Source organism: Oryza brachyantha, chromosome 3, assembly GCF_000231095.2.
Source record: "Oryza brachyantha chromosome 3, ObraRS2, whole genome shotgun sequence".
Lineage (NCBI taxonomy): Eukaryota > Viridiplantae > Streptophyta > Magnoliopsida > Poales > Poaceae > Oryza > Oryza brachyantha.
Window position 1 is genome coordinate 3,009,027 of NC_023165.2, and position 25,252 is coordinate 3,034,278.

Genomic DNA, 25,252 nt, shown 5'->3' on the forward strand with positions numbered 1-25,252 from the left:
TTGCTCCAGCCTCCAGGACAGATGTCAAGAACAAATTGGCTGTTCAGTGTCAGAAGCAATGGGGTATAGATTGAAATATGATCGTTGCTGACCCAACATAGGAGGCTCTGTGGTTCTGATGGTCTGAGCCCAGCAATAAAGCCTGTAACGATTATATGGGGCACTTAGCATGGCCCCGTACATCACCTGAAACGAGCGTACAAGTCACATTGCTGCAATTTCAGAAATCATTGGAAATTCAGAGCAGAACAGCGATGGAGTTTATTACAATTCGTCAGCAGCAAGCCCGCGAGGTATTACTCTTTCGATGTTGGACAAACACGGTTTCGTGTGTCCATCTAGATTCAATCAACTATGCTATAACATGTCTTAATCTACTGATTACATCTTGCAGTATAAGGTGAGAATCTGCCAAACTCCGTGTGTCCTGGGAACACCGGAACAAACGGACCGACCGGACAACACCAGATGCCATTAAAGAAATTGATCGCCTTGCAGCAATCTCAGGGTCTATGTCCGGAGAAGTTTGTGCATGCAGCTGCGTGGTCGCCATCGTTTTCCAGTTCCTGCAGCGTTGCTAACCATCAGGGCATAAATGCGGCTGGATCCGTGGCTGGTGTGCACATTTGCTTGCAAGAGTTGCCGAGTCGCCTTCGTCCCTTCCGCCATCACGCATTTGAGGCTTGAAAGCAGCTTCCCCGTCGATGATTACAAGAGCATCTCCAACGGCTAATCTAAATTTAGTCATCTATATCTTTATTTGAATAATCATCTAAAACCTTTTCATCCTTCATATCTCTTTGTACTCCAGTAGATCATTTATATATATATATATATATATATTATCATCTATATCTATTTGGAGGATTGAATATAGAGTTTCTCTCTCCTATGATATCCAAAAATAGATGATGAGATAGATGTTCTGCTAATGCTTAATTTTTACTTTTTATTTTTTATTTTAGGATAGATGATGAGATGGATGAGCTGTTAGGGATGCTCTAACGGGATCCCGGCCATGAATCCTCTGCAAAGCAACACGCGTGCATTATCGACATCAGATTATCAGGTTGATCACCAACATGTCAAGAAAAAGCTACCACTTCAACAGAATCCCCCTGTTCCGACAGAAAAGAAAAAAAAAACCTCGGCCCTCTGAACACATCCACACAAATTCAAGACTTTCGTGTATATCTTATTCACTCTTTGAAACGCTAGAATTTCACGCGAATTTCTTCAGAATTAGGCGTTCTTTAGTCATTATTTGTCATGGATTACACTGGGCACAACGTTTTTTAAACTCATGAACTATATTTTTTGTGTAAAAATATTCTAGTTAAAAGTTTTTCATCTAACTTTTTTGGGTCACTCTCCTGTACATTATACTAGTATTATTATACTACCAGTAGAACTAATCTCCACCATTGATCAAAAATATATTTTTGTACTTTGTTAATTAATTGATAAGCAGTATTTTATATATATATTTTTTGCAATAGAGATCAAAAAAGGATAATATTACCACTTTAAATTTTTAATATACCTAATAGTATTGGTAATATAATTTAATCACAGTCGTCTAATAAAAATAGATCAACGGTGTCGATAAAATTCTACTACAAATAGAATGCATCAGAGATGGACCCAACTTTTTTTTAAGTCACTAGATTTTCGCTTGTAGTAGTTAATTCAGTCGTTTATATCTCAACTAACTATCACATAAAATCTGTGAATCTAAAAAAAAAAATCCAAAATCTTCACGAGAAACAAACAAACAGGGCCACTATTTTGATTCTCACGAAAATCGTCTAACATATCCGTGTTCGGAAGGAGGCGTTACTTGGGATATAAACTATTGGTTACTTGGCTGGATGGTCTGGGTTTCAACTTGGGTGCTGAGCGGAGCAGTAACAGAGTGGATGTGGCTGGTATTGAGCAGAGTTCACTTCACTGGGAAGCTCAGCTCAGCGAGTCTCCGTTCTCCCAGCTCAACCGCCACGCACCAACACGAAGCAAGCGACCCGCCCCCAACCCAACCCGCCTCTTCTTGCCTCCCTTGAACGCTGCCACTCCCTTCCCCCGCACTCCACCCCCCTCCCCTCCCGCTGCCACCCAGGCCCCGCGCCGCCGCGGGACCCACCCGTCATCTTCTTCAGCCGCGCTTCGTTACCCCGGAAGCCGGAAGCTCTGGCTGCTGCTTGCCTTATAACCAAGAAGCAGCGAGCTCTCGCGGCAGAAGCTAAGCAAGATAAGCTCAGCTGAGCGTGTGCGTGTGTGTGTGTGTGTGTGTGTGTGAGAGAGAGAGAGAGAGAGAGAGAGTTGTTGGAGGTGATCATGAGATCGAGGGCGGCGCTGGAGCCGTTGGCGGAGGAGCCGGGCGGCGGGGAGGAGGAGGCGGCGGCGCGGCGGAGGTCGGGCCGGCTGCAGGCGGCGCTGCACCGGATGGCGCGGCTGCTGTCCGGCGCCGGGGACGACGCTCGGCCCGCCGCTGACCTCCGCGTGCTGCTGTCCGTCCTCGCCTGCCCGCTCTCCCCCGTCCCCATCCTGCCCCGCCTCCCGCGCCATGTACGGACGCGCGCGCGATTCTCCCGTTTTGATCGTATTCTGCTTCGCCGTCGTCGTCGTTGTGAGGTTGGTTTGATTACGGTTGGGTCCGTGGTGTGCAGGTGGCGTCGTCGGCGCAGTACATAATCGAGCAGTTCAGGGCGACGACGGGGTGCGGGAAGATAGAAGGCGCGGTGAAGAGCATGTACGCGGCGGGGAGGGTGCGCATGGCGATGCTGCAGGAGCCCGCCGCCGCCGCCACCGCCGCCGCTGGCAGCGGCGGCGGCAGGGGCCACGAGGGCTGCTTCGTTCTGTGGCAGCTTGCGCCGAGCATGTGGATCGTCGAGATGGCGGTGGCCGGGCAGCACGTCGCCGCGGGGAGCGACGGCCGCGTCGCGTGGCGCCGCACGCCGTGGGTCGGCGCCCACGCCGCCCGCGGCGGCTCGCGCCCCCTCCGTCGCGTCCTCCAGGTTGGTGCACACCGTACTACACACACATCGGATCCTTTTCCTCTCTCTCCTTTTCTTGCTTGCATCTCCTGCAACTTTTTCTCCTCCCATCAAAATTCTCATCAGCCTCTCATCGCTGGCCATGGTAGCATGCATCGCGTGCACCGTGTTATTACTCAGTCAGCCACCCGAGTAGCCTAGCCACCCTGCTCGTCCGCCCATGACATGTGGGCCCCACGAGGCGTACCCCACTACCGCCCTTCTGCTTCCTTTGCTCCTTTTTTGCTTTGCATCTTGCGCGCGCGCGCGGGAGAGAGAGAGAGCTGAGCGTGTGTGTGGTGGGTGTGGCCATGGCTAGCTAGCTTGCATGAGAAAAGCAGTAAAAAAAAGATGGAAAAAGATGGAAAAAAAAAGGAAGGAGAAGATCCATTAAACAAGAAGAACAATTGGATGAGAGGAAGAATCTTTGTCAAAAAAGCAGTTGAATATGGCATCTCACACACACATGCACTCTGAGACTGCATAGTTGTAATCTTGGGATCTGGAGCTGGTTGCTGGTTGCTAGCAATGCCATGCCATGCCTTGCCATGCCACACTGTTGATGTCATTATTGATGCTGCATGCCTCGTATACTTTGTTAGTTTAAGGGGAGAGAGAGAGAGAAAAGAGAGCTTGTTAATACTAACTGTCCTGTTTGACCCTGGGGAGAGAGGGTATTAGGTCTGAGATTAGCCTACCTTTGCTTTGCCATTGCATCACATGGGACTAGAATATATGTGTGCTTGGGCTGGCTCTTTTGATGAAAGTTTGATCACTTGATTACCATTAGACTGGCTGCTTTTGTTTAGGGCTTTATCCTGATCAACTTGCCAAATGGTACGTTGTTTTTTTTTTTTGGGTTAGTACTGGTTGGGAGTTGACTAGCGCAAGTTGATATTTTTCTTTGTAAAATTTTGCCCAAAGAATACGACTGTCTTTTTTGTGAAAATTGGTAAGGTGTTCTCATGCTTATGATCAAACAGTGTTCCCAACCTGCTGAAAGAAAATAAATGATGGTAAGTATTTGTGGTTCATTTGATTAGACACTCTTTTCTTTAGGTTTGTCAATATATCTTTAAGCAAAACTATCATTTTCCTAACCAACCTGGCAGTAGGAAATTTGGGCACTGATGTCATGATCTGATTCCTGAAATCTCCACACTTACCTAACATTTTAATTAATTGTATAAAGCAGCTCATATCTGATCAGGTCTAACTGTTTGAATGCTAGATCAATGTGCCGCTGGTTAGTAATTGATTAACACTTCATTTAGGCCAGCCATTAGCATAGGACCTAGTTGACTAGTTAGCTGAAGTTTCACCAATCTCACTTCAGGAATCCAAAAGGCTTCACCAATTCTCTGTAGAGAAACTTAAGAAAGTCTCATGGGTGGCCTACCTCAAAAAAAATAAAAAATAAAAACTGTTTCTGTTGATGTCTCTTTCTCATCAGGGAGCAGCATATATGTGTTTTTTTAGCTGGGTTGGCCCAAAGCAGGGCAACCAGATTGTATTAAGAGCAGCATATATGTAGTGTGTCTCTTAGCTGTTTGTACTATAGTAGATAGTTTTGTGTACAAGGCTTTTTGCTTAAGAGAGTGCTGAATCTACATATATCTGCATTGTCCCCTGTCCCATGCCAACAAACTATGGTTCACTGAATGTTTTAATTCTGACCTAAATAAATATGTTAGCACAACCAAATAATCCACAATGCAGATTGCCAGTCCCTCTTACTCCTGACCCAATTTCATTTAGGTGCAGAATAACCTTAAGATTATCAAAACTTCCCTAATTTTCAGAAAAGGAGATGAAAATTTGTTCACATATAAATACTTGTACTTTACTGCAGTAATTTGATTTGGCTTGAATTAATATTAGTTAATATTTCGTGGTACTGTTGTACTGGACTATTATGAAATTCCCCAACATTTGCTGGTCCAAATGCACCAAACACGTGTATGATGTGTGCCAACCCTGATGTGCAGAGCTATCCACTGGCATGCTATTAATTCCAATTAATTCGTACTAATATAATTATAATCTCTATGATATTGCATTAGTGCACACACAGGTAGCTAGCTACCTCTGTCAAATAATTTCATATACCAAGAAATGTATTACCTCCCTCTCACATTATAAGATATTCTAATTATCCATAAATTCATATGTATGCTAATGAATTTGAACAAATATACAGAACATATTCATTGATCCATAGAGTCAAAATATGTTATAATATGAAACAGACGAAATAATAATACATTAATTTTCACCAACGTAGACTCCTATCATTTCGGTTTTGTGTTTGTATATAACTCGAAATTCAATACTTAATTTGTGTTTCCATATAATTCAAAATTCAATACTTAATTTTGATTTGATTTTTTTCATTGTAACTTATTTAACGGTACGAATGTGTGAGCTAATGATGGGTTTGTTACATGAAGGGGCTGGACCCAGTGACGATAGCGTCAATCTTCTCGACGGCGGAGCACGCCGGCGAGAAGCTGGTGGACGGCGAGGACTGCTTCGTGCTGCGGCTGGACGTGGGGCCGTCGGTGCTGTCGAGCTGGAGCGACGGCACGGCGGAGGTGATCCGGCACGGGCTGACGGGGTTCTTCAGCCAGCGGAGCGGCCTCCTCGTCCGGCTGGAGGACTCGCAGCTGACCAGGATCCAGTCCCCCGGCGCGGCGGCGATGTACTGGGAGACCACCATCTCCTCCAGCCTCGCCGACTACCGCGCCGTCGACGGCGTCTCCGTCGCGCACGCAGGCCGCTCCACGGCGCACCTCGCCCGCTTCGGCGTCGGCGTGCGCGCCGCCCGCGTCGTCACGCGGATGGAGGAGTCCTGGACCCTCGACGACGTCGTGTTCAACGTGCCGGGCCTCGGCCCCGACGCCTTCATCCCGCCCGAGGAGGTCAGGCGGACCCGCTTCTACGACGCCATGGCCGCCGGCAAGTGACGTCACACAACTCCGTCACCCAAAAAAAAAATCAATTCCGGTGTAACATGTAGAGAGAGCACTTAGCTTCGGTTGTGTCAACCGTGATCCGTTTGCTTGTGTGTGGCATCAAATTTCGTGCATGTACATATGTGTACCTGAGTTAATTACCTGGGTAATAAATAGTTACACGATTCTTAAATGAGATTTGCTCCGTCCAACAAAATATGAACATTGGATAATTAGATCTAACAATGTCTATCCTGCTCAGCTAGATCCATCGGATTATTTGCTCCACGCTTAGAAAAATGCATTTCTCATAAAACTTTCTACACTTATTAAGTTTATTTCTTAAAACATTTGACAATCTTCCTGTCTTCTTGGAAATATATACTACTACATATTGTGGTACATACATGTGAGCTGCATTTGTCTGAAACTTTGTAGTTACTTCTGCAGGCTCTAGGTAAAACTGAAATCATGTGCTGCTTTGTAACTTGTATCTATCTGCCTCGTGTTTTCCTTTGTTCCTTCTCTGTGTAAAACCTGCCTTGATATGTGATCTGCATGAGATGCTATTCATGTTAGGACATAAACAGTGTTAGTCATATGCATGAGCTATCATAAGTCAGTGGACACTTTGGAAGTTGCTCAGCATGGTTCTTGAATACGGATGAGCACTTGACAGTGTCTGCAAGTGAGCAACATTAGCAAGCTGGCCCTTTGCTGCAGAAGCCTCCCCTTTTGCAATCTACAATTGTACATTGCCCTCACTGTAAAAGTGTGTAACTTGTTGTTTGCATCTCCCTGTCCTGAACCAGTGTCCCTTGTGGGTGGCATGCATCAGCACTTGCTCATGTTTCTAGTGCGATCACGTCACCAAAAAGTTGCAGGTCACATTGGTGCAGCCTGTTCATGGATGCCTCTTGTCTTCTTCAGCTAGCTGCACCGGCAATGTTCATCAGAGATTGCACCAATCTGTGAAGGCTGTTAACCACTTGTTTTGTCCTGTCCATTGTTATTACTTTGCAGTATTGTAACTTGAAGCTCCAACTGTTCATGCAACTAACCATTGCATGCTATCCCTAAAGCATCTCTTCTGAATGGATAGGGTGTTAGGTCGATGCATTTCCATCTTGTTGAATATAGATGAATGGTACCACTTTATTGCTGCTGTCTGGTGAACTGAACTTGATAACAAAGCAGTAGATTTTCATGCGGCCACATGCCTAATATCCACATGGGTTTCTTCAGAAATCTGCTCTGATCTGTATTCACCATGTTCTCCTTAAGGACCACACTCCTAGAAATATACAAGCATATCAACTCAACCTCACCAAAGGGATCAAATTCTTAACATGCATGCATGCTCACCATAATCAAATACATGTCATGAAGGCATCCATGAGCTGATCTACTCATCTACCCTGGCAATGCCCAGCATCAATATTGACTCTGAATCAAGAACAGGTTGCATGCCTGCATTACTGCATACACATTGCTGTTCTTGTTCATCATCCAGGACTTAGCTAGGCTACAGCCTACATTGGACATGTCTGTCCTTGCATTCAAAAGAAGCACATTGTGCTACAAAGGTGACCATGTTTTACTGTCGTCTCCAACAGTTGAAATAAATGAGAGCTAGCGAGAGATGGATCATCTGTCGAGCTTGACCGGTCCATTTTGATGTGTCCTAAGAGATGCGTCTCTCGTGTCTGCTAGATACTGTCTTCAATTTCTTGATTCACATAGCTAGCCACATGTCGAAATGGCTATTTGCATGAGCTGTAATACTAAGTTGCAGTTAAAAAAAACTGTCACCAACTACTGTGTCCTCTTGCGAAGAAAGCATCACCGTTGCATGCAGAGATGTTAATTAAGGTTAATACTCTGTTCAAGAGTTTATAATAGGCTGGTGACTGGTGTGATCTTCCTATGGTCCCAAGGAATCGAAGTGAGATGCAGTGACGAATTGGCAATGGCAATGAAACGCTGGAGAGGGGATTAAACAAAAGGGTACAGTCTGTTTGAGGCCCTGCACTGCAATATGCTACTATATATCAAATCACAAGTGATGTCACAGCAATGATATGAACTAGCTACTATGGTTCAGTTTAGTAGCAGTATCCTACTACCTCTATTTCTAGATATATGACATATTTTATTTCGCTAAAATAAATGTTTAACCAAATATTACTGAATATATCACACACAAAAGTATAATCAGAAGAAAGGAGTTTCGAATAAGAATTTAATAATATCACTTTTGTATCATAAAAATTATATCCTAACAAAACAAAATATGCCATATATTTTGCAATAAAGGGAGTACTGCTTCTCGATGGGATCAGTATACTGTTGTGCTTTGTCCCCTGGTTCCATGGATCTCTCATTTGGAGCCTAGTACAGTGAGCTGCATTTTCTGAAGAATACTGCAAGTGATAAGGACTTCTTGTTCTTCTTCTTTTGTTTAATCGAGTTAGCTGAGAGAAAGGCCGTCTTAAGCAAAACAATATTTTTTTAAGATAAAAAAGGCATGCATGCATGCTTTGGGAGTTCAACTGTAGTTGTCGTTCTGACATGCTGATGGCTGCGTTTTCTTCTGCTAACCGGCAGTCTCATTAAATTGTTTAGACCTGCATCTGCATGGCTTCGTTTCTTTGATTGACTGATTACTTCCTAAAGTGCATAGAGATTAGGACCATAAGAGGACTTAGTCTTTTGGCATTTAGACCTGCGCACCAATGGAAACCCAAAAAGTACAGAAGAATACATTACCATATTATCCCTAACAGCTGAATATTCAGAAAAGTTGGTGTCTTCTGTTAGAGCAGAGTGTCCTTTGTCCTGAAAAACGTAAATTAAGACAGCATTCGAGGCTATTCTCAGGCATATCATTTGTATAAGCATCATCATCAAACACAAGCCAGCCAATGAGCTTGTAGTGCAACAATAACCTAAAAGGAGGGCGTGACTGAAACGTCTAAACTAAAAACAATAAATTAGTTCGATAAAAGGACTCTGATTCGAAAGAAAACATGGTATTTGGTTTCTGGACCAAGGACAGTGAGCAGAAAACAGGTAGAATGCTGACGAGAGAGCTCAACCAGAAAGTGCAGTGGTGATATCAACCGAGCCCTAGCTGCTCGTGATGTTAAACTTGCACCTAATCGTTCAACAATTTTGAATTAGATGCAACTAACGATGTGCAACACGTCGTGGTCAGATTCAGACCAGACATACAGTACACGACTGATTTCATGGTACGAAATGAAATAAAAAAAAGAAAATTGCAGGTGTGTAAATAAATTAAAACAGTTCAGTTCCAGGCAATTTGTCTCTCTTTTGATATGGTTGTCTTTTAAATTTGTGGCCGTGCTTACTGCTATTCTTCAGAGTCGGTGTTCAGCTCAGTGACACGCTATTATTGTCTACTCCATTTGTTCCAAAATATAGCAACCAAACATTGCATTTTTAGATTCATAATACTATGTGCTGTCTAATCATAGTATTAGTATTAGGTTGCTATATTTTGAAATGGATGGAGTATTATCCAATGGATGGAGTATTATCCACCACACGACAACCAAAATTTGAATTTTGAAACAAAGTTAAAATTGATTTTTCGATTTTTTTTCATTTCACTTTGTTTCCACATTGTATTTTAAAACTATTATAATAATACATATATAAAAATTTTATCCATAAAATACTTTTGGCAGTCTCCATTTTTCTACGTCTTATCAAATCAAACAATCGATTGGACGCACCGGACGCCCATTCCATGTTCGCTATTGGGTCGGCCCATTTGCGACATTGCGCGTCTAGACCGTGCGGGCTCTGGGAAAGATTAGCAGGCCGCCCAGCGGATGCAGCGCAGCCCGCAGCGTTTTCCAACCACGCGATGCGGCCCGTGGCCTTAATTAGTAAATGCAATTACTCTCTAACAGTGCTACCAAGGAGCACGATATGCAGGAACAAGATGGCATTATCAGGTTTGGTATTTATGAACCATTGACCAAACATGTAACCTAGATTCATTTTCAGTGGTTTCCCTGATCAAATAGAAGTTACCAAGGAATCATGCACAGCACTTAATAGGCAACCGCCAAATACACAACATGTAAAATGGGTGCGCAAGGATGTTGTGTTACGCCTAGAATACAATCATAAAGTTCAAAGCAGCAGATATTCCTTGAGTGGCTATGTAACAAAAGTTGCAAAAAACTCATCCCTAAAAGGTTTTGCTAGGAGAACCAGCAGAGCAGGCAGCAGAAATTGAGATCAGGTGCAGTCACAACAGTTTTGGCCGTCCATTTTGATGGTCAACAACCAACAATCATCGGTACACTAGTTCAGCCAACAGTAAAATATGCTACAATATATTGCTATATTTTTTTGAACAGTGTACTCGTAGATTTTGTTAGTCCGATCTCCGTCCAAGGCTCACGGTAGTGACTGCAGCTGATCCGGATCCAGACAGCAGTATGCATGGTTCTGCGCTTGACGGGTTGGTCAGAGTTCAGATCAGGACCATTTGATTAATTATGACCAATCAACTAGTAGTAGTGTATGTATGGTCACAGCAACTAGACTTCCACTCCACTGGATTTATCAGATTTGGTCCACTCCACTAGTGGATCATGGATAAAGGTTTCAAGAACCGTCATGAGTGCCTCGGGAGTTCTCAGAACCGACAGGGTAATTTCATAGATCCTCACAAATACGCTCCCGTATCCAGTGATGCCCAAGCCATCAACCATGTTCTGCAGATTTAGCACGATCATGTTAATACTTCAACAAAAACCACAGGTCAATACCTCTTCATTAAACTTCTGACAGGACAGTACAAAACAAGGTTTCAAAGCTTACTTGTATAAACCTGAATGGTACCACCTCAGGTCTCTCAAGCAGCAAATCTTTGTCAAACAAGCAACTGAAATCCACATGAACACAGTCCCCAGTTGTTGATCCAGAAGGATGTTTTCGCCATGCCTGTCACCAAGCCCAACCATTGACCAAACTACAGTTGTATGTGCATATGCTGCCCTGGCACGGAACCATGCAGCTGGTTCAGAAAATATTGTCAAGAACTATTTGTGGTAAACTTGAGGGAACATTGGAAGGACTAAAGTCTTCAGCATCTCGGCATGTATTTTCCAACCAAAATGAAACATTATGCCCTTAAGCGGTTAAGCCCTTTGGTCGCCATGTGAGCATGTTTGTAGAAGAGGGTTGGATCTCCCAATAGACTGGCCACTTGGTCAGTGAATGCCAAGTGAAATGTTAACTGTTTGCAAACAAGAAGGATTTTTTTCATTGTTAAAGCTGTAAATCACGAGTGGAAATAAGCAGAATGTGTTCTACAGCAATTTGTCATCTCGAATAAATGAACAACATTACTTCTATTAAATTTACATTCTAAAACAAATAAAATGGAGTACATGCAGCAAGAAATATTATTCATCATTTTTTTTAGAGAAAAGGTCAGAGGCCCTGCTTTTACTAAAAGCAAAGTATGTGACAAGTATTATTCATCTTACTTAATATTGTTGCCTAAAGACGACCAGGTAGATTTCCTTTCTACTGCATGCACCAGCACCAGCACCAAATAATACATGAAGGAATGTAGCAAAGACCTAGTTTCATCATATACACAAGTTGCTAGATTTTCAAGCTTTGGCAAGAAATGAGCAGTACAGTATGCTATAACTTCTAAATGCTGACACTATTTTAAAGTCGTCAGTAAAATTGCTGGCAAATGTAAAGAACGGATTATGTTAGGCTTGTTAGCAGGAAGACAAAACAGGGCACTGTCAGGTATTATCACTAAATCAAGTCTCCGTATACCATTGTTGTAGTCAATTGCTGAAAGTGCACGTCAGTGTCTCGCACATAAATTCATTGTGTACTATATATACCATTTAAAAGACTTGTATCCCTTTTTTCCTCCGCAAAAACCTTAGATCTTATAAACGAACGAGACAAACATAGACAATGCAGTTACTCCTGCCCTAAAACACATCTAATGGGCTACAGAATGTAGGAAAGAAAGAAGCCACAGTGAACACTTAATAAAGCACATATGAAAACTACAGCACCTACAGCAAAGCACTGATGTAACTTGGTAACTAAAAGCAATTTCCCAGGAAAAACACATGCAAAAGCTCGCTGCCAATACAATTATGTACTATATTTTCTTTTCTGAGTCTCTACAAATACTCCAAACAGAGTTTCTTACTGAGCACTAGAGTTCAAGTTCCACATTTCCAAGTTGGCCGTTTCAACACCCTTTTGAAAGTCTTATTATGGCAGCATGAATAAAAATTTTCCCTTTTTACATCACATAGTTGTCTATGCAGAAACAAAGCTTTAAAATATATGGTAATAAATAGAAATAGTACTTGTTATGTACTTATTTGAATATCGATTTATCAAATCCATCACCAACTAGAAGGCCGGAAGAGTGAAATCAGAGAAAGATATGACTGTTAAACAAATCTTGCTTGGACAATTTCATTACTTCAATACACAATAATTTGGCACAGCTGTTTGCAAATATCATCTTCTGCAAATATAAAGGAAGAACCAATCAATCTACATGAACATAAAATAAGCATGGTTTAGGCTTTTAGCAGTAAGCAAACATGATATATTCAATCAGTCAGTGTATTTTAAGCCCCGGTTTGATATAAAGAATCCAAATATGCCATGAGCGAGGAAGTAACAGAATATAACCATTGCCCTAGGATCACTAGAATTTACTTTTGGAGCTTGGCTGTTGGGGAGCAAATATAAAAAAACTGCTCTTTAAATTAATAGATGACACTTATTCAGTCTATGCAACAATCACTTAGATCCCTTAAATCCATTTCAGTATCATCTGCAAGAGCGCCATCATCCATGATATCGTCTGAATCTTCACTTTTGACATCCAGTATAGAATCAGTACCACCACTGTTATCATCATTACCAAACAAATAGTCCTCTGAATCAGACAACTCAGCAAATTTACCAATATTCTTGACCCTCCCTCTGTAATCGGTAAGTTGAAGGACTTTTTCCTTCCACCTCACTAATGGGCACTTCTCAATCAATTCTGTCCCATCATAAGACTCTGTCAAGAATACGCTAAACCGCTTCCCCCTCTCAGACACATAAAAGATGCCATAATGCTTCAGAAGCAGCCTCATCAACTTCTGTGGCATTACAAACTCACGACGGAAATGTGTGAGGTGATCGGTCACCAGTCTCTTTTCCAATGTGAAGTTTAGTATCTCGTGCATTACCGCAACTGCCCTCTTGTCAAACTCCCGCGAGCCAGGAGTCAATCCTCTTGCCTCTGCATAAGGAGATAGGTATGTTGTCTTCTGAAACTGCTTGGTATTGCCTGTTTTCACATAATGATAAGCTTTTCCTCGGAATTTGTAGTAACTTGTAAAATTTGGTGGGAATTTCATTGGGAATGGTAGTGAGAGCTCTCCTGGTGGATTTGCATTGCTGTTAGCAGTGGCATTGCCGGTCAATGAAGCTGCCTTTTTCTCGAGCTCAGTGACTGCCCAGTTTGGGTTCCAAGAGACAAGCTCCAGGTAATCGCCGTCCTCCAACCTGACCACTCTGAACTGCTCGGGGAACATGTGCACCCATCGTGTCCGGAAATCATGAGGAAGGCCCATGTCGCGCCTGAAATGTGCAATCTTATCGATCGCCAGACGACGGTCCACAGACATCATCAGCAGCCTCGTGACGTACTCGGCGGCCAAGTGCGAGTGCTCCTCCAGCAGCCGCGCCTCCTCTTCGACGAGCGCCTCGGCCTGCGGCGAGAGGCCGGCCCACATGACGCCGCGGCTGTCGCGGCAGACCTCGAAGAGCTGGGGCGAGCGGAACACGAAGTGGGCCACCTTGTGGGGCTTGGTGAGCCCGAGCTGCGGGCGCAGGATCTCAAGGCGCTTGAGCGGGGTGACGTGCTCCTCCTCCTTCTTCAGCGCGTCGACGACGGTGAGCACCTTGGAGAGCACCTTCCACCGCTCCATGGCCACCTCGAGCGCGTGCACCCTCTTCTTCTTGCTCCGTTGCCTGACGCTGCGGCTTCGCGTCATGCTCCGCGCGAGCGACAGCTGCGCGGGGCTGCAGAGTCGGCTCTGGCGCTCTCCGCCGCCGCGGAGCAGCTCGGTCAGGCAATCCCGCAAACACGTGGCGCGCATGGGGTCCCGGGCGGACGGATCAGGCTTCCACAAGAGAGAAACTGATACGAAAAGCAACCAGAGGAGAACGCGGAGCAGTTCAGAGGCTAATCAGCGCTTCTGGCCGTCGGCGAGAGGAGGCGGCGGCGGCGGCGGCGGCAGAACGAGAGAAGCAGATGGACGAGGGAGGGGAAGCGGAACGAGAGAAGCAGATGGACTGGACGCGAGGCGAGGCGTTTTGAGCGGCCGGAACCGGCTGAGCCGAGCCGCGTTTCGCGCGTCTGGAGCCGTTCCGGCGGCCGTCGGATCCTTCCCTCGTCCACGTGTCATGAATCCGCGTCGGATCCTTTGTCCCCACGCCTACAAGCACTCTCACGCTTACTGCAACTGTCTCCTCTGCAAAATGCTGGACAGGAATTGCATCTTAATTTTATCGGTGCCACCGTAATTATACGTATTTAGATAAATATCATTATAATTCGTCTATTCACAGTAAGTCACTCAAATTTTACAAAATTAGAACAATACCACTGCCGTCACGTTTTCCATCTTTACGTTTTCCATGTTTTTCTTCATCCACAGGTAAAACCCACGTGTCATATTCATTTTCTTCCTCCTCTTCGCCGGCTGTCCCGCCTCTCCCATCTCGCACTCCTCGTCGGCGGTGAGGTTCACCCCCTTCCAAAGCAAACTCAAAACCCAAAACCAAAATCCAAAACCAGAGAAATCTTGCATTGAGCAGCTGCTGCCACGGCAACCGCTGCCGCAGCAGCAGCCGCCGCCGTATGGGGCAGGATGCGCCGTCAGGTACGCGAAGCAAATATGCCACAGCAAACTTGCAAAGAAGATAACAGTCCTTTGCAAGAATACCTGAACAATTCATTCTTGTTACAGTCTGTATGGAGCGCACTTCATCACAACAAATTGGCATGAACTGTTGCAGTCGTGAAACAAATTATTTATCAGTCCTATCTCTACTCTTTCATGTAAATCCTGTATAACTGAACCATGAGAAAACCTCTCTGGAAGCCTGTAGGACTCCACACTACTACCGCCACTTTCACAACTGTCCATTGGGGCTAATTTTTTTTTCTCTTCTTTCTCAATGCATACGTTTTTTAAACTACTAAACGGTGTGTTTTTTTATAAAAAAGAAATTATATGAAAGTTCTAAAAATCAAATCAATTCATTTTTCAAGTTTGCAATAGCTAATACGCAATTAATCATTTACTAATGATTCTTATCATTTTGCATGAGGTGTTGACCCCAAGGTCCCCAACTGAAGTATGAAATTGCGAATGTGACCTAAGTACCTTTGATAAATCCACAGAAAAGGCAATACAGAATGACAGAAATGAGCACATGAAAACAAGCCTGGCTATGCTTGAAAAACTTTAGTGATCCATGTCCCCATGGGATACAGAAAGGAGATCATAACTCTGTGCCAGGTCACTTAATCCTAGAAGGAACAATTCGCCAAAGCAAGCAATAGGCTGTTCCTATGCTCTCTAGGTACACTTGAATGGTCTTCAATTGCTTCATGATCAGATACGTGTTTCTCAGCAGAAAAGTGTGCAGTAAGGATAACAAGAAAATCAGCTAAGATACCAAGAAATGATGCCCTCGGAGTCACAGACTAACAAACCACCTCTGGAAAAATAACTTACGATTTGAAGAGTTTTTTGGTAAGAGGGGATCAATTGGTAATAATGTTCTGCTGCAAATATCAGTTATCTTTGCCTGGCATGCAACTCTGAAGATCCATAAAGGGTACCATCAATATTTGTTTCAATACAGTAAAAAATCTCATGAAGATCGCAATCTGTTTTAAGCTCATTGACCAACTTAACAATTGCTGAAGGGAAAAGCAGTACCTTAAAAACTGTTTTAAGTTCACTGGCGAACTTAACAAACGGTGGATAAATATTTCACAATAAAAGAAGTTCTAAGTCCTACTGCAACGAGTAGGGTATCTACTAGTTAACCAACATACACCACCCCTCTTCTACTAGTCATGTGTTTCGCAGACCATGTCAATGTTCAGAAGATGTTACTGTACTTTATAAACCATGTCGATGTCCAGAAGTCAGTGTTATTGTCTTATATTTTGGAGATTGTGCTGATGTATAAAAAGTTGATTTTGTGATGAGCATGAATGTAACCATCATTCGTTGTGAACTTGTGATTGTCAATGACCAAAATCACGTTAATGTTCAGAATGCAAAGAGGTAGCTACAGGAAAGGTCTCAAGAGGATGGACTCATCTAAAAAAGTAGAAGAAAACTCCCCCTGTGTCAAGATCTTGTTAGATGAGTGCGTCAAAAAGAAAGGCGGATGGCTTCATTTGATCATTTCTGATTTATTAGTTCATCTTTGTCAGAAACCTTCCTTCAATGCATGAATCCTACTTCTGAAAGAGGGTGGCAACTTATTGATTGCAGCATCAATTTCCTGAAAAGGATGTGGTGAAATATTCAATGATGAGGAAAAACTTCATTGAAGATAGACGGGAGAATTACTAGTAAAGAATGAAACACAAGCATGAAGTGGAAAAGAAAATACTGCAAGAAATTAGCCCACTATACTTTGTAATAATTAGTGCATCAAAGAGTAGCATGTCTTGGTGAGTTGGTGTGGATGTTCAATCAAACAAAAACTAGAACCACAAAGTAGACAGGAACTGTCTTGATTACTACTTGAGTTGGGATAAAATGGTATAGGCCTATTTGGTTTGGAGGAAAAACAAAGTATTGGATTCCTATGAGAGCCATTAGGTTTTTAGGAATAAAGTATAGGAAAACCAAAAAAAATTTTCCTCTCCTACCAGTTGTATATATAATAGGAAAATTTCCTATTCCTCCACTTTTTCTATTCCTATGGGTTGAAATTCGTCCAAACCGAATAGGCACTAAAAGTTGTTAGAATGGATTCAGACCAGATAAAAATTGCACAGCTAGTCATATAGTTTAATAGAGAGGCTTGGTATGGTAGCTCACCTCTGCGGTATAACGGGCTGAAAAGTGGATTAGCACAATAGCTTTGTTTTCAAGCTTGTCGCACTGATTCACTATCTGTACACATCATAGACACAAGGGCAAAAATTAGCAATGCTAGGTGAAACGTTGTTCTTCTAAACATATATACTAAACAAGTGAGGTTTGGGAATAACCTCAAACAGGTGAGTGTGCCCATATTCTCTTGCATGCTCAATTGTAACAGAGTCATCAACAAAAGTACTCTGCAATTTACAGAACACATTTGACCGGATTAAACACAGAAACAAGTTCATGAGGAGGAAAAGAATAATGAGATATTCAGCATGGAAACTGGAACATGCTTCAGACAAGATAAGCTCCACTAATTGCTATGAAGTATGAACTGGTTCCACAAAGGTTTTGATTTGAAATAATGGTACTCAGCGTGAAGCTGTAATCCAATATGTAAAAAGAGAGGTTGTTTCCGTTTATTCTGTTGATAAAACGAATCTTCGTAATACAGTGATATACAAGCTTGAAGAAACAGTTCCCACCCTTTTTATCTCAAGCTGAATGGCAGCAATGACAATTGACAACAAATAACCATATAGGTGACAAGAAGCAATACCTCCAAGACGAGAATTCTCGCCTTCAACACATCTGCATTATCAGGATCAAGAATGAAATCTGCCATTGTATCTCCCGTAAAAGCAATCTCAGGCACCGTCAATGTATTCGTAATCTGAAAAAACAGAACTGCGCACCACATCAACAACATCACTAAATTGTGAATTGCATTCTATTTCATCTAGACATCCACCAGCCCAAGAATACAGACCTCCACACCCGACAGCTTCAGCCGCTTGATCTCGCTCCCTGGGAGGCCAAGATACTCCTGCTTGAGCTTCTGCTTCACCGTGTATATCACATACCCCTACAATCACATCACATTCCAACCAATCCATCACACATTGCTGATAAATCAATCAAGAACGTTGATCCACAACTCCATGAACTGGAGCCTTCACCTGGCTGGGAATGGCGTGGTAGGTCCTGAAGGTCTTCACCTTGAGGTCCCTCCGGAGCTCATACTCCTCCCCAATCTCAAGGGGGACGAGGTTGTGCCTGAGCTCAGACTGGTCCATGGAGCGGTGCAGCTCAAAGAGCCGCTCCACGGGCTCCCTGAGGCACGCGGGGACGAAGATGGTGGGCGGGCGCTGCCTGTACAGGCCCCGCGTGGCCACGTACATGGGGAGGCCGCCGATGTGGTCGAGGTGGGCGTGGGAGATGAAGAGGAACTCCTGCAAGATGGCGCGCTGGGGGCACCGGCCGATGTCGAAGGCGAGGCTCAGCGTCGGGAAGATGACGCACGTCTCCTGCCCGCCGATGGAGATGCCCTCCACGGGGTACCCCTCGACGGTGAGCGGCGGCGTCTTCGCCTTCTGCCTCCCCGGAGGAGCGGGCCGGGGAGAAGGAGGGGTGGTGGAGGTGGCCGCCGCCGACGACGACGAGTTGCCGCTGTTTGCCATGCCGCCGCCGCCGCCGACGACGGTGGGTGTTGTGGGGAATTAATTTTTTCACGTTTGCCTAGGATGCTTCTTCAACCTCTCTAGCCTAGTAGAATTTTTTTGACCCTTCTAATTCAAACTTCAAAAATTAAAAGTCTCACACTGGTTATTTTTTCAAATAAACCTTCGAATCTTGCATGCTCAAGAATCAAGATGTGATCAGAAGATTCGTGAACTTTTGATCTCTTCAGCACATGCTGTATAGGTTGTTTCATTCCCAGTTCAATGATCACACCCTGACTTTTCGTTTCTACTTCTGCTTATAAATTAAAATTTAAATTTTTAACCTTATATTTATAAGTTAATTTTAAATTTTTTTATCAAAGTTTATTTTTCAGCTTTGAATTTTATATCGCTAAGAATACATATATAAAAGTTTTGTTTATAAATTATTTTTCGTTTATAAATATGTTTTTGGTCTTTTCTTCTATAAACCCTAAAGATGACCCTTTGCATTTCTTGTAACATCAGTCATCAGGGTTGTATTCTCTTCTGTTATTGAATGGAATCTACCCAATTTCACGTAAAAAAAATGCTACACCGCTACGTAGGCAATCCTTTTTATAAACAGAAACAGCCATTTTCCATTACCAAAGAGCAAAAAAAAAAGAGTTTTGATTGTGGCTGAAGAAATAAGCACTGCAGGATAGAAAAATTAAAGACGTCGTATATCCCATTGTAAGAAGTTCATTAGCATATACATGCTACCTACAAGTTTATCAACCAGATATATGATGTTACCTCCACGAACAGATACAGTATGAAGAGCACAACATCTCCATTTACCTGCCAGTTAGCTTGGTAAATCACCATTTAAGAATATGATGGGAAATATGCAACATTTTCTTGGGTATTTTTGAGCTTGAAATATGAAAAGTGGCTGGAAAAAGGCCAGAATGTTATCTAAAACATGCCATACATTTAGCAATCAAACAAAATTGAAAGATCGAATTCAGCATGGCATGCATCTGACGAAGAATAAGCAACGGGGACGAGAAGCGGACACACCAGGAGACGCACCCTGGGCTGGAAAATTGGGCCGAGACCGACACATTATGAAGCCCAAGTTCCGTGCTGAGTCTGAGTGCTAGTGATTAGAGAATAATTAGGAATCAGCGGTGGATCAATGATGGATGTTCCGTCTAAGCTTAGAGCATATCCATTCGGAGGAACCAAGGTAGTGCTAGGCCATGTTGTTTGGTGGGTAGATTACCGGCGCGAAAAAAACGTACTAGCTCTGTTTTTTTATAATACAAGATATTTAATTTTTAAATTGTAACGTTTTATAATTTGTTTTATTTAAAATTTTAGTATAAATATAAAAATAATAAGTTATGCTTAAAGTTCAGTAGGTCGCAATCAAAAGAAATGATATTTCCATAATATTTTAAATAAGACAGATGGTTAGACATTACAAGAAAAAATCAAACATCTTACCTTATAAAATTATTTAACAGAAGGAATAGCAATATTAATATATAATTAATTAATTATAACTAAAAATTAAAAAATATTTTGAAAATATTTTTTTATATAAAATTTAAAACAAATACCATTTAACCGTTCGAGGAATAAAAAAATATGATTTAATTAACTAGACGAAAGAACCCTACCTTTAACATGAGTTTCTTTTTCGTTTGATTGAAACTGGCTGAACCACTTGGTCTCGGTAGTTAGTGCATGAATAATTCTATTTTATAAAACATTTTATATAAACTTATTTTAAAACCATAAATAAACATATTCCTTAAGTTTGGAATAATTAACATGTAACAATCACGCCTAATAATCGTTTTACGTAAAAAGATTGATTCAGCGTATTTTCTCATTCTCAAATTACTACTACTCGTAATTGCAATTTAAAACAAACTCGAGAAAGGAAAGCGATAATTACGAAGGAAAAAAAAAGCTGCGATTTTTTTTGTGGGAGGGGGCATGGCCCATGGGGGAATCAATTTGGAGACTTCTCGCACTGGTTTGTTGGCGTCCGGATAGACGAGACGAGGCGAAGCGAACGCGAAGCCCCTCCCCCCATTCCCTCATTATTGATTGATTCCCAGCTGCGAGCTTCGCCGCAGGCAGCGCATCCGGCTCCGCCGCGCCGCGCCGCTCGATCCCGGCCACCCGCCGCCGCCGGCGACGCCGCACTGCTCCACAGCCCTCTGCCTCCCCCACCTTACATGGAAGTCGACGTCTCCATCGCCACGCCTACTCCTGAGGTCCGACACGATTCCTCCTCTAGAGCGTTCTTCCTTTCTCGTCGGAATCCAGTCAAAGCTCCGCCCTTTCCCGACGACCTCCTCCTAGGTTTTCCCCTTAGGGGTTTTGCTTCTACTGGTACCCTGCAGCTGCTTCGGGTGATCCGATCCGGCTTTTTTTTTCCTCTCTTCGCGCTCGGTATTACTCGTGCGGTGAAGATTAGACGCGCTTGCGCCTTCGATCTGTTGGCTGTTGCTTCCTATCTTAGTGTTGGATTTGCGCTGGCGGAGCTGAGCACATCATTTTCGCTAATTATACTCTTGTTGACTTGCTGAGAGAATAATCTGTACGTGCCCCCCTTGAAAAGATACAACTTTTAGTACTAGTGATACTGGTTAGTTGATTAGGACTTAGAAGTGGTGTGTCTTTTTGGACGCCGTGTTCAGGAGAAATATCCTTTCGTGATTCCAAGATTAGGACCCATGTCCTGGGTCTCCTGATATTTTGTTTATTTCATCCTAATTCTCTACGAAACACCACTCTCCATTTGTTTCTTAATACATAGTTAGTACATAAATAGGGAAGATACTCCCTCCCGCACTTTATTTTTTTAGGAAAATCACCATTGCCTGTCATTTTTTCTTTTCCAACTATTAGAGACATTTAAGATTTTGTTTTAAAAAGGTGATTTTTCTTCATCTTATTATGGAAAACAAGTTAGCATTTTAAATTTTTTTGGTTGTATGCGTTGTGGCTTTGCTCGGTATGTACTATATCAAGATATTTTTTGTGCAAAGCATACTCTTTTGGTTTAATATTAGCTAAGGGAATCTCAACATTGTCGGTTTCTCGTTGCAGGAATCTTAACTGATTGGTGCTTTGGAGCTGCAGGTCAGACACACTGTCCGTTGCCTTCTCGTGCAGATGTGGATTTGGACTCTCTCTGAGTGTTGAGGTTGATTTCCCTTTTGTCCTTCCATGGTTGTAATTTGTATGAACAACCTGGGCTTTCTCGAAGATCTCTGTTGGTTGATAAGATGAATCGAAGAAGAGCAATGCTACTGCTTATCTGTCTCTGTGCAACATTTTGCATCATGACTCAATTAGGAGCTGCAAATGTAGTGCTAATGGGGACAAATCTGACTTTGTCATTCGATGATGTTGAGGCAAGCTTTGGTGAGTTATGGACATCTTATCATATTAGTTTTGTTATAATAGAGTACTAGCTTCTATGTATCAGGGTCTTGCTACCTGTAAAACTTGCCTAATGTTGTCAAGCCCTGTCAGCCAATTGCCTGTGGCCATTTGGTCTGAATGCTTTGGTTTCAAAACCTTCTTGTTGTGCTACTGTTTTATGGTGGTGTGCAACTCTGTTGCTGTATTTCCTATTACATCCTTGTGTCTGTTTCTGTTAGTGCTCTGACTAACATTAGCTTGATTTTATCCCATTGATTGTGCCATGCTGCATTTCCTTTAAAGGTTATTTTCTTCTACTTCCAACTTTCTGAAGGTGATCGTCTTGTCAGAAATATTTATTGTTCTATTTTCTTAATTGGGTTGCAGCTCCAGGGGTGAAAGGTTCAGGTTTTGAGGGCATTGTTTATACTGCTGAACCTTTGGACGCCTGCAGTCCGTTAACAAGTAAAGCAGAAAAGGGTTCACCATCTCCATTCGCACTGATCATAAGAGGCGGGTGCACATTTGATGAAAAAGTGAAAAATGCACAGGATGCTGGATTCAAAGCTGCAATAGTATACGACAATGAAAATAGCGGGGTTCTAATTTCAAGTAATGTACCTACCACTCCCACTGGTTTTTTTCTCCCTGCAGTTACTTACTTCCACTTTAAGGGTTGTGCATGATAAACTCCATTCATGGCATAATGGATAGATTCCTGTTGTCTTTATTATTTTCCCTATTGTGTTCATGCTTGAGGAACTGTATATGTGGCATGCATTAATAAGAGATGTGGCCATTTGAGAGGAACAAGAGAATGCTTTTCGAACTGTTCTTTGAAAATGGAGGAAACAGAAATATTATCTAGGCTGAAATTTCCAAAATAAGTTAAACGACGAAAAACAATTGAAATTGATACCTATTTAACTTGTACCACTGTGATGTTTTTCACTAGTTCATTTAGCATTGTTTGGACTTTTGGGGGCATATATTTCTGCAACATCTAACTTTTAGGTATACAGTGGCTGGAAGCTCAAGCGGTATTCACATTTATGCGGTGTTCATCTCAAAGGCCTCAGGGGAGGTGTTGAAGAAATTTTCAGGCCATACTGATGTAGAGGTGTGGATACTACCAGCATTTGAGAACTCAGCCTGGTCGATCATGGCAATTTCATTCATATCACTGCTTGCCATGTCTGCTGTTCTAGCTACTTGTTTCTTTGTGAGAAGACATCATATAAGGCGGGACCGGCCTAGAGTTCCAGAAGCCCGGGAATTCCATGGAATGAGCAGTCAATTAGTGAAGGCAATGCCAAGCCTTATCTTCACAAAGGTGCAAGAGGACAACTGCACATCATCAATGTGTGCCATTTGCTTGGAAGATTACAATGTCGGAGAAAAACTAAGAGTGTTGCCTTGCCGTCACAGTATGTTTTTCTATCTTCGTAGCACTGCAACTAACTTTTCTAGTTCAATTGACTATTTGAGACATTCCGGTAGCCTACGGGTTTTAGGAAAGAAATTAGCATGTTCAACTGGTAACTTAACTCTTCAATCCTTGAGTTTGGATCTGAAAGCAGTGTATGCAAGTTTTTTTAGTCTGTTATCACAACTTTATGCAATAGAAGTACTAAGCGTCTAAGCCACACTGCATTTTTATTTTATTTATTTTGTGTAGTATCCACTTTCTGAACCTTGGAAGTTCCATGGTGGCATACACTATTGCAGAGGTTTTTTGGTAATCAAATTAACTGGACAGTTATATGCAATTGATTATTTAAAGAGAAATGCATTGAATAAACTTTTGCATTCTTTGTATACAGTCTGCTATGTGAATAATGTTATTCCAGTACTCAGATATTTGTGCATATTGCCTTGCAGAGTTCCATGCAGCTTGTGTAGACCTTTGGCTCACAACTTGGAGAACATTTTGTCCTGTATGCAAACGAGATGCAAGTACTGGAATATCAGATCCTCCAGCCTCAGAGACTACACCGTTGCTTTCTTCTGCAGTTCGTTTGCCTTCTCAGTCATCTTCCTTCCGGTCAAGTGTGGCTGCATCGCCTCCAAGACCAATAAGTCGGCGATCTTCATCACAATCCATATCTCGTATTTACATTGCGTCTGGTACCCCCCACTCTTCTAACCCCTTAAGATCTTACACAAACTCACCTGCCTTGAGTATAAGTAGGAGCAATGTGGACCTATCAAATATGTCATCTTCCCGCCCTCGCACCTCACACCTGTCCTCCGCACACTCTTTGGTTGGCAATCACTTGTCTCCACCAATCAATACAAGGTATGCATCGCCGTATGTGTCCCGCTCTGGCCATGCATCACCTAGTCCACATGTTACCTCGTCCTATGTCTCCAATTCTGGATACGGATCTTCGAGTTACTATCTTGGTTCATCCAGCCAGCATCGGCCGTACCTAAGGCGCTGCGGGGAATCAGGGCCTAGCTTGTCTACCATGGCCCCTCAATCGCCGCAACAGTTCCAGCTGCGTCATGGTGGTGAATCAGACATAAATCTACCTGGACCATCCTCGAGCCAGTCTTTCCGGCAATCCTACCTGAGACACTGTGCTGATTCAGAGATAAATCTAGCAGGAGCTTCCTCAGGCCAGTCCTTCCGGCAATCCTATCTGAGACACTGTGCTGATTCAGATGCAAGCTTATCTGCAATGGCATCAGCGCAGTCCTTGCCTGGATGTTGATTTCTATGGGATCAGATCAGCTTCTCTCTGTACCAAGACATGGCATGACTTGTGTATACACTTGAGGCGTGTACCATAGACTATTGGTTGAGACAAGAAAAATGGTCGGATTTGTTTGCGTTCTTCCTGCCTTTCGGTTGTAGTGATTTTTAACTCTATTTGTTTCACCGTAGAGTGTATAGTACAAGTGTACAGCAACTTTCTTTGAACTAGCTATACCATCCGCGCGTTGCCGCTGTTCTATTGGTGCCTTTGACGAATGCCTGATACATTATTTGTCAATAATTTATATACTATGGCCGTGTTTGGCGTGGAGGGAGTGTTTGGCGTGGAGGGAGAAGGTAACTTACTTCTGGCACGTTGGAAAACGTAGTAATAGATTAGTACATGATTAATTAATTATTAATTATTAAAAAAATAATAAATAGATTAATATGATTTTTTAAATAACTTTCC

General features: G+C 42.8%; 4 protein-coding genes and 1 pseudogene across 5 annotated transcripts; 2 read left to right on the plus strand and 3 right to left on the minus strand.

Moving 5' to 3' along the window:
- The first annotated feature begins 2,216 nt into the window (after positions 1-2,216).
- LOC102720309 lies at positions 2,217-6,182 on the plus strand. Its single transcript, XM_040521656.1, has 3 exons — positions 2,217-2,565; positions 2,667-3,014; positions 5,483-6,182. The coding sequence occupies exons 1-3, from the start codon at positions 2,335-2,337 to the stop codon at positions 5,996-5,998; spliced, it is 1,095 nt and encodes a 364-aa protein (XP_040377590.1). The 5' UTR covers positions 2,217-2,334; the 3' UTR covers positions 5,999-6,182.
- Positions 6,183-11,894: 5,712 nt separating this feature from the next.
- On the minus strand, positions 11,895-14,334 carry LOC102720586 (protein WHAT'S THIS FACTOR 1, chloroplastic-like). The gene has a single exon (XM_006649393.2). The coding sequence runs from the start codon at positions 14,179-14,181 to the stop codon at positions 12,811-12,813; it is 1,371 nt and encodes a 456-aa protein (XP_006649456.1). The 5' UTR covers positions 14,182-14,334; the 3' UTR covers positions 11,895-12,810.
- A 629-nt stretch (positions 14,335-14,963) lies between these two features.
- LOC102720222 lies at positions 14,964-16,083 on the minus strand (annotated as a pseudogene).
- On the minus strand, positions 16,014-18,736 carry LOC102720507 (nuclear ribonuclease Z). Its single transcript, XM_006651010.3, has 6 exons — positions 18,165-18,736; positions 17,975-18,070; positions 17,765-17,878; positions 17,331-17,399; positions 17,158-17,232; positions 16,014-16,612 (listed from the first exon to the last, which is right to left on the minus strand). The coding sequence occupies exons 1-6, from the start codon at positions 18,663-18,665 to the stop codon at positions 16,538-16,540; spliced, it is 930 nt and encodes a 309-aa protein (XP_006651073.3). The 5' UTR covers positions 18,666-18,736; the 3' UTR covers positions 16,014-16,537.
- Positions 18,737-20,662: 1,926 nt separating this feature from the next.
- Positions 20,663-25,032, plus strand: LOC102720862 (receptor homology region, transmembrane domain- and RING domain-containing protein 1). 2 transcript variants are annotated; one of them, XM_006649395.3, is made up of 6 exons: positions 20,663-20,923; positions 21,762-21,794; positions 21,922-22,079; positions 22,467-22,691; positions 23,102-23,506; positions 23,961-24,796. In XM_006649395.3, exons 3-6 carry the CDS (start codon positions 21,941-21,943, stop codon positions 24,794-24,796), a joined length of 1,605 nt encoding a protein of 534 aa, XP_006649458.1. In that variant the 5' UTR covers positions 20,663-20,923; positions 21,762-21,794; positions 21,922-21,940. The 2 variants fall into 2 exon arrangements, with proteins under 2 accessions (XP_006649458.1, XP_015690387.1); XM_015834901.2 differs by having other exon boundaries at positions 21,762-22,079; positions 23,961-25,032.
- The last annotated feature ends 220 nt before the right edge of the window (positions 25,033-25,252 follow it).

Excerpts from the sequence above, each read along its gene's own strand:
- LOC102720507 (XM_006651010.3), bottom strand. The coding sequence starts at position 18,665 with ATGGCAAACAGCGGCAACTCGTCGTCGTCGGCGGCGGCCACCTCCACC. Across the intron at positions 18,071-18,164 it reads ACCACGCCATTCCCAGCCAG|GGGTATGTGATATACACGGT; the intron begins GTGAAGGCTCCA and ends ATGTGATTGTAG. Across the intron at positions 17,233-17,330 it reads GGCACACTCACCTGTTTGAG|ATAGTGAATCAGTGCGACAA; the intron begins GTTATTCCCAAA and ends TGATGTGTACAG.
- LOC102720586 (XM_006649393.2), bottom strand. The coding sequence starts at position 14,181 with ATGCGCGCCACGTGTTTGCGGGATTGCCTGACCGAGCTGCTCCGCGGC.
- LOC102720309 (XM_040521656.1), top strand. The coding sequence starts at position 2,335 with ATGAGATCGAGGGCGGCGCTGGAGCCGTTGGCGGAGGAGCCGGGCGGC. Across the intron at positions 2,566-2,666 it reads TGCCCCGCCTCCCGCGCCAT|GTGGCGTCGTCGGCGCAGTA; the intron begins GTACGGACGCGC and ends CGTGGTGTGCAG. Across the intron at positions 3,015-5,482 it reads CCCTCCGTCGCGTCCTCCAG|GGGCTGGACCCAGTGACGAT; the intron begins GTTGGTGCACAC and ends TGTTACATGAAG.
- LOC102720862 (XM_015834901.2), top strand. The coding sequence starts at position 21,941 with ATGAATCGAAGAAGAGCAATGCTACTGCTTATCTGTCTCTGTGCAACA. Across the intron at positions 22,080-22,466 it reads TGATGTTGAGGCAAGCTTTG|CTCCAGGGGTGAAAGGTTCA; the intron begins GTGAGTTATGGA and ends ATTGGGTTGCAG. Across the intron at positions 23,507-23,960 it reads AGTGTTGCCTTGCCGTCACA|AGTTCCATGCAGCTTGTGTA; the intron begins GTATGTTTTTCT and ends ATTGCCTTGCAG.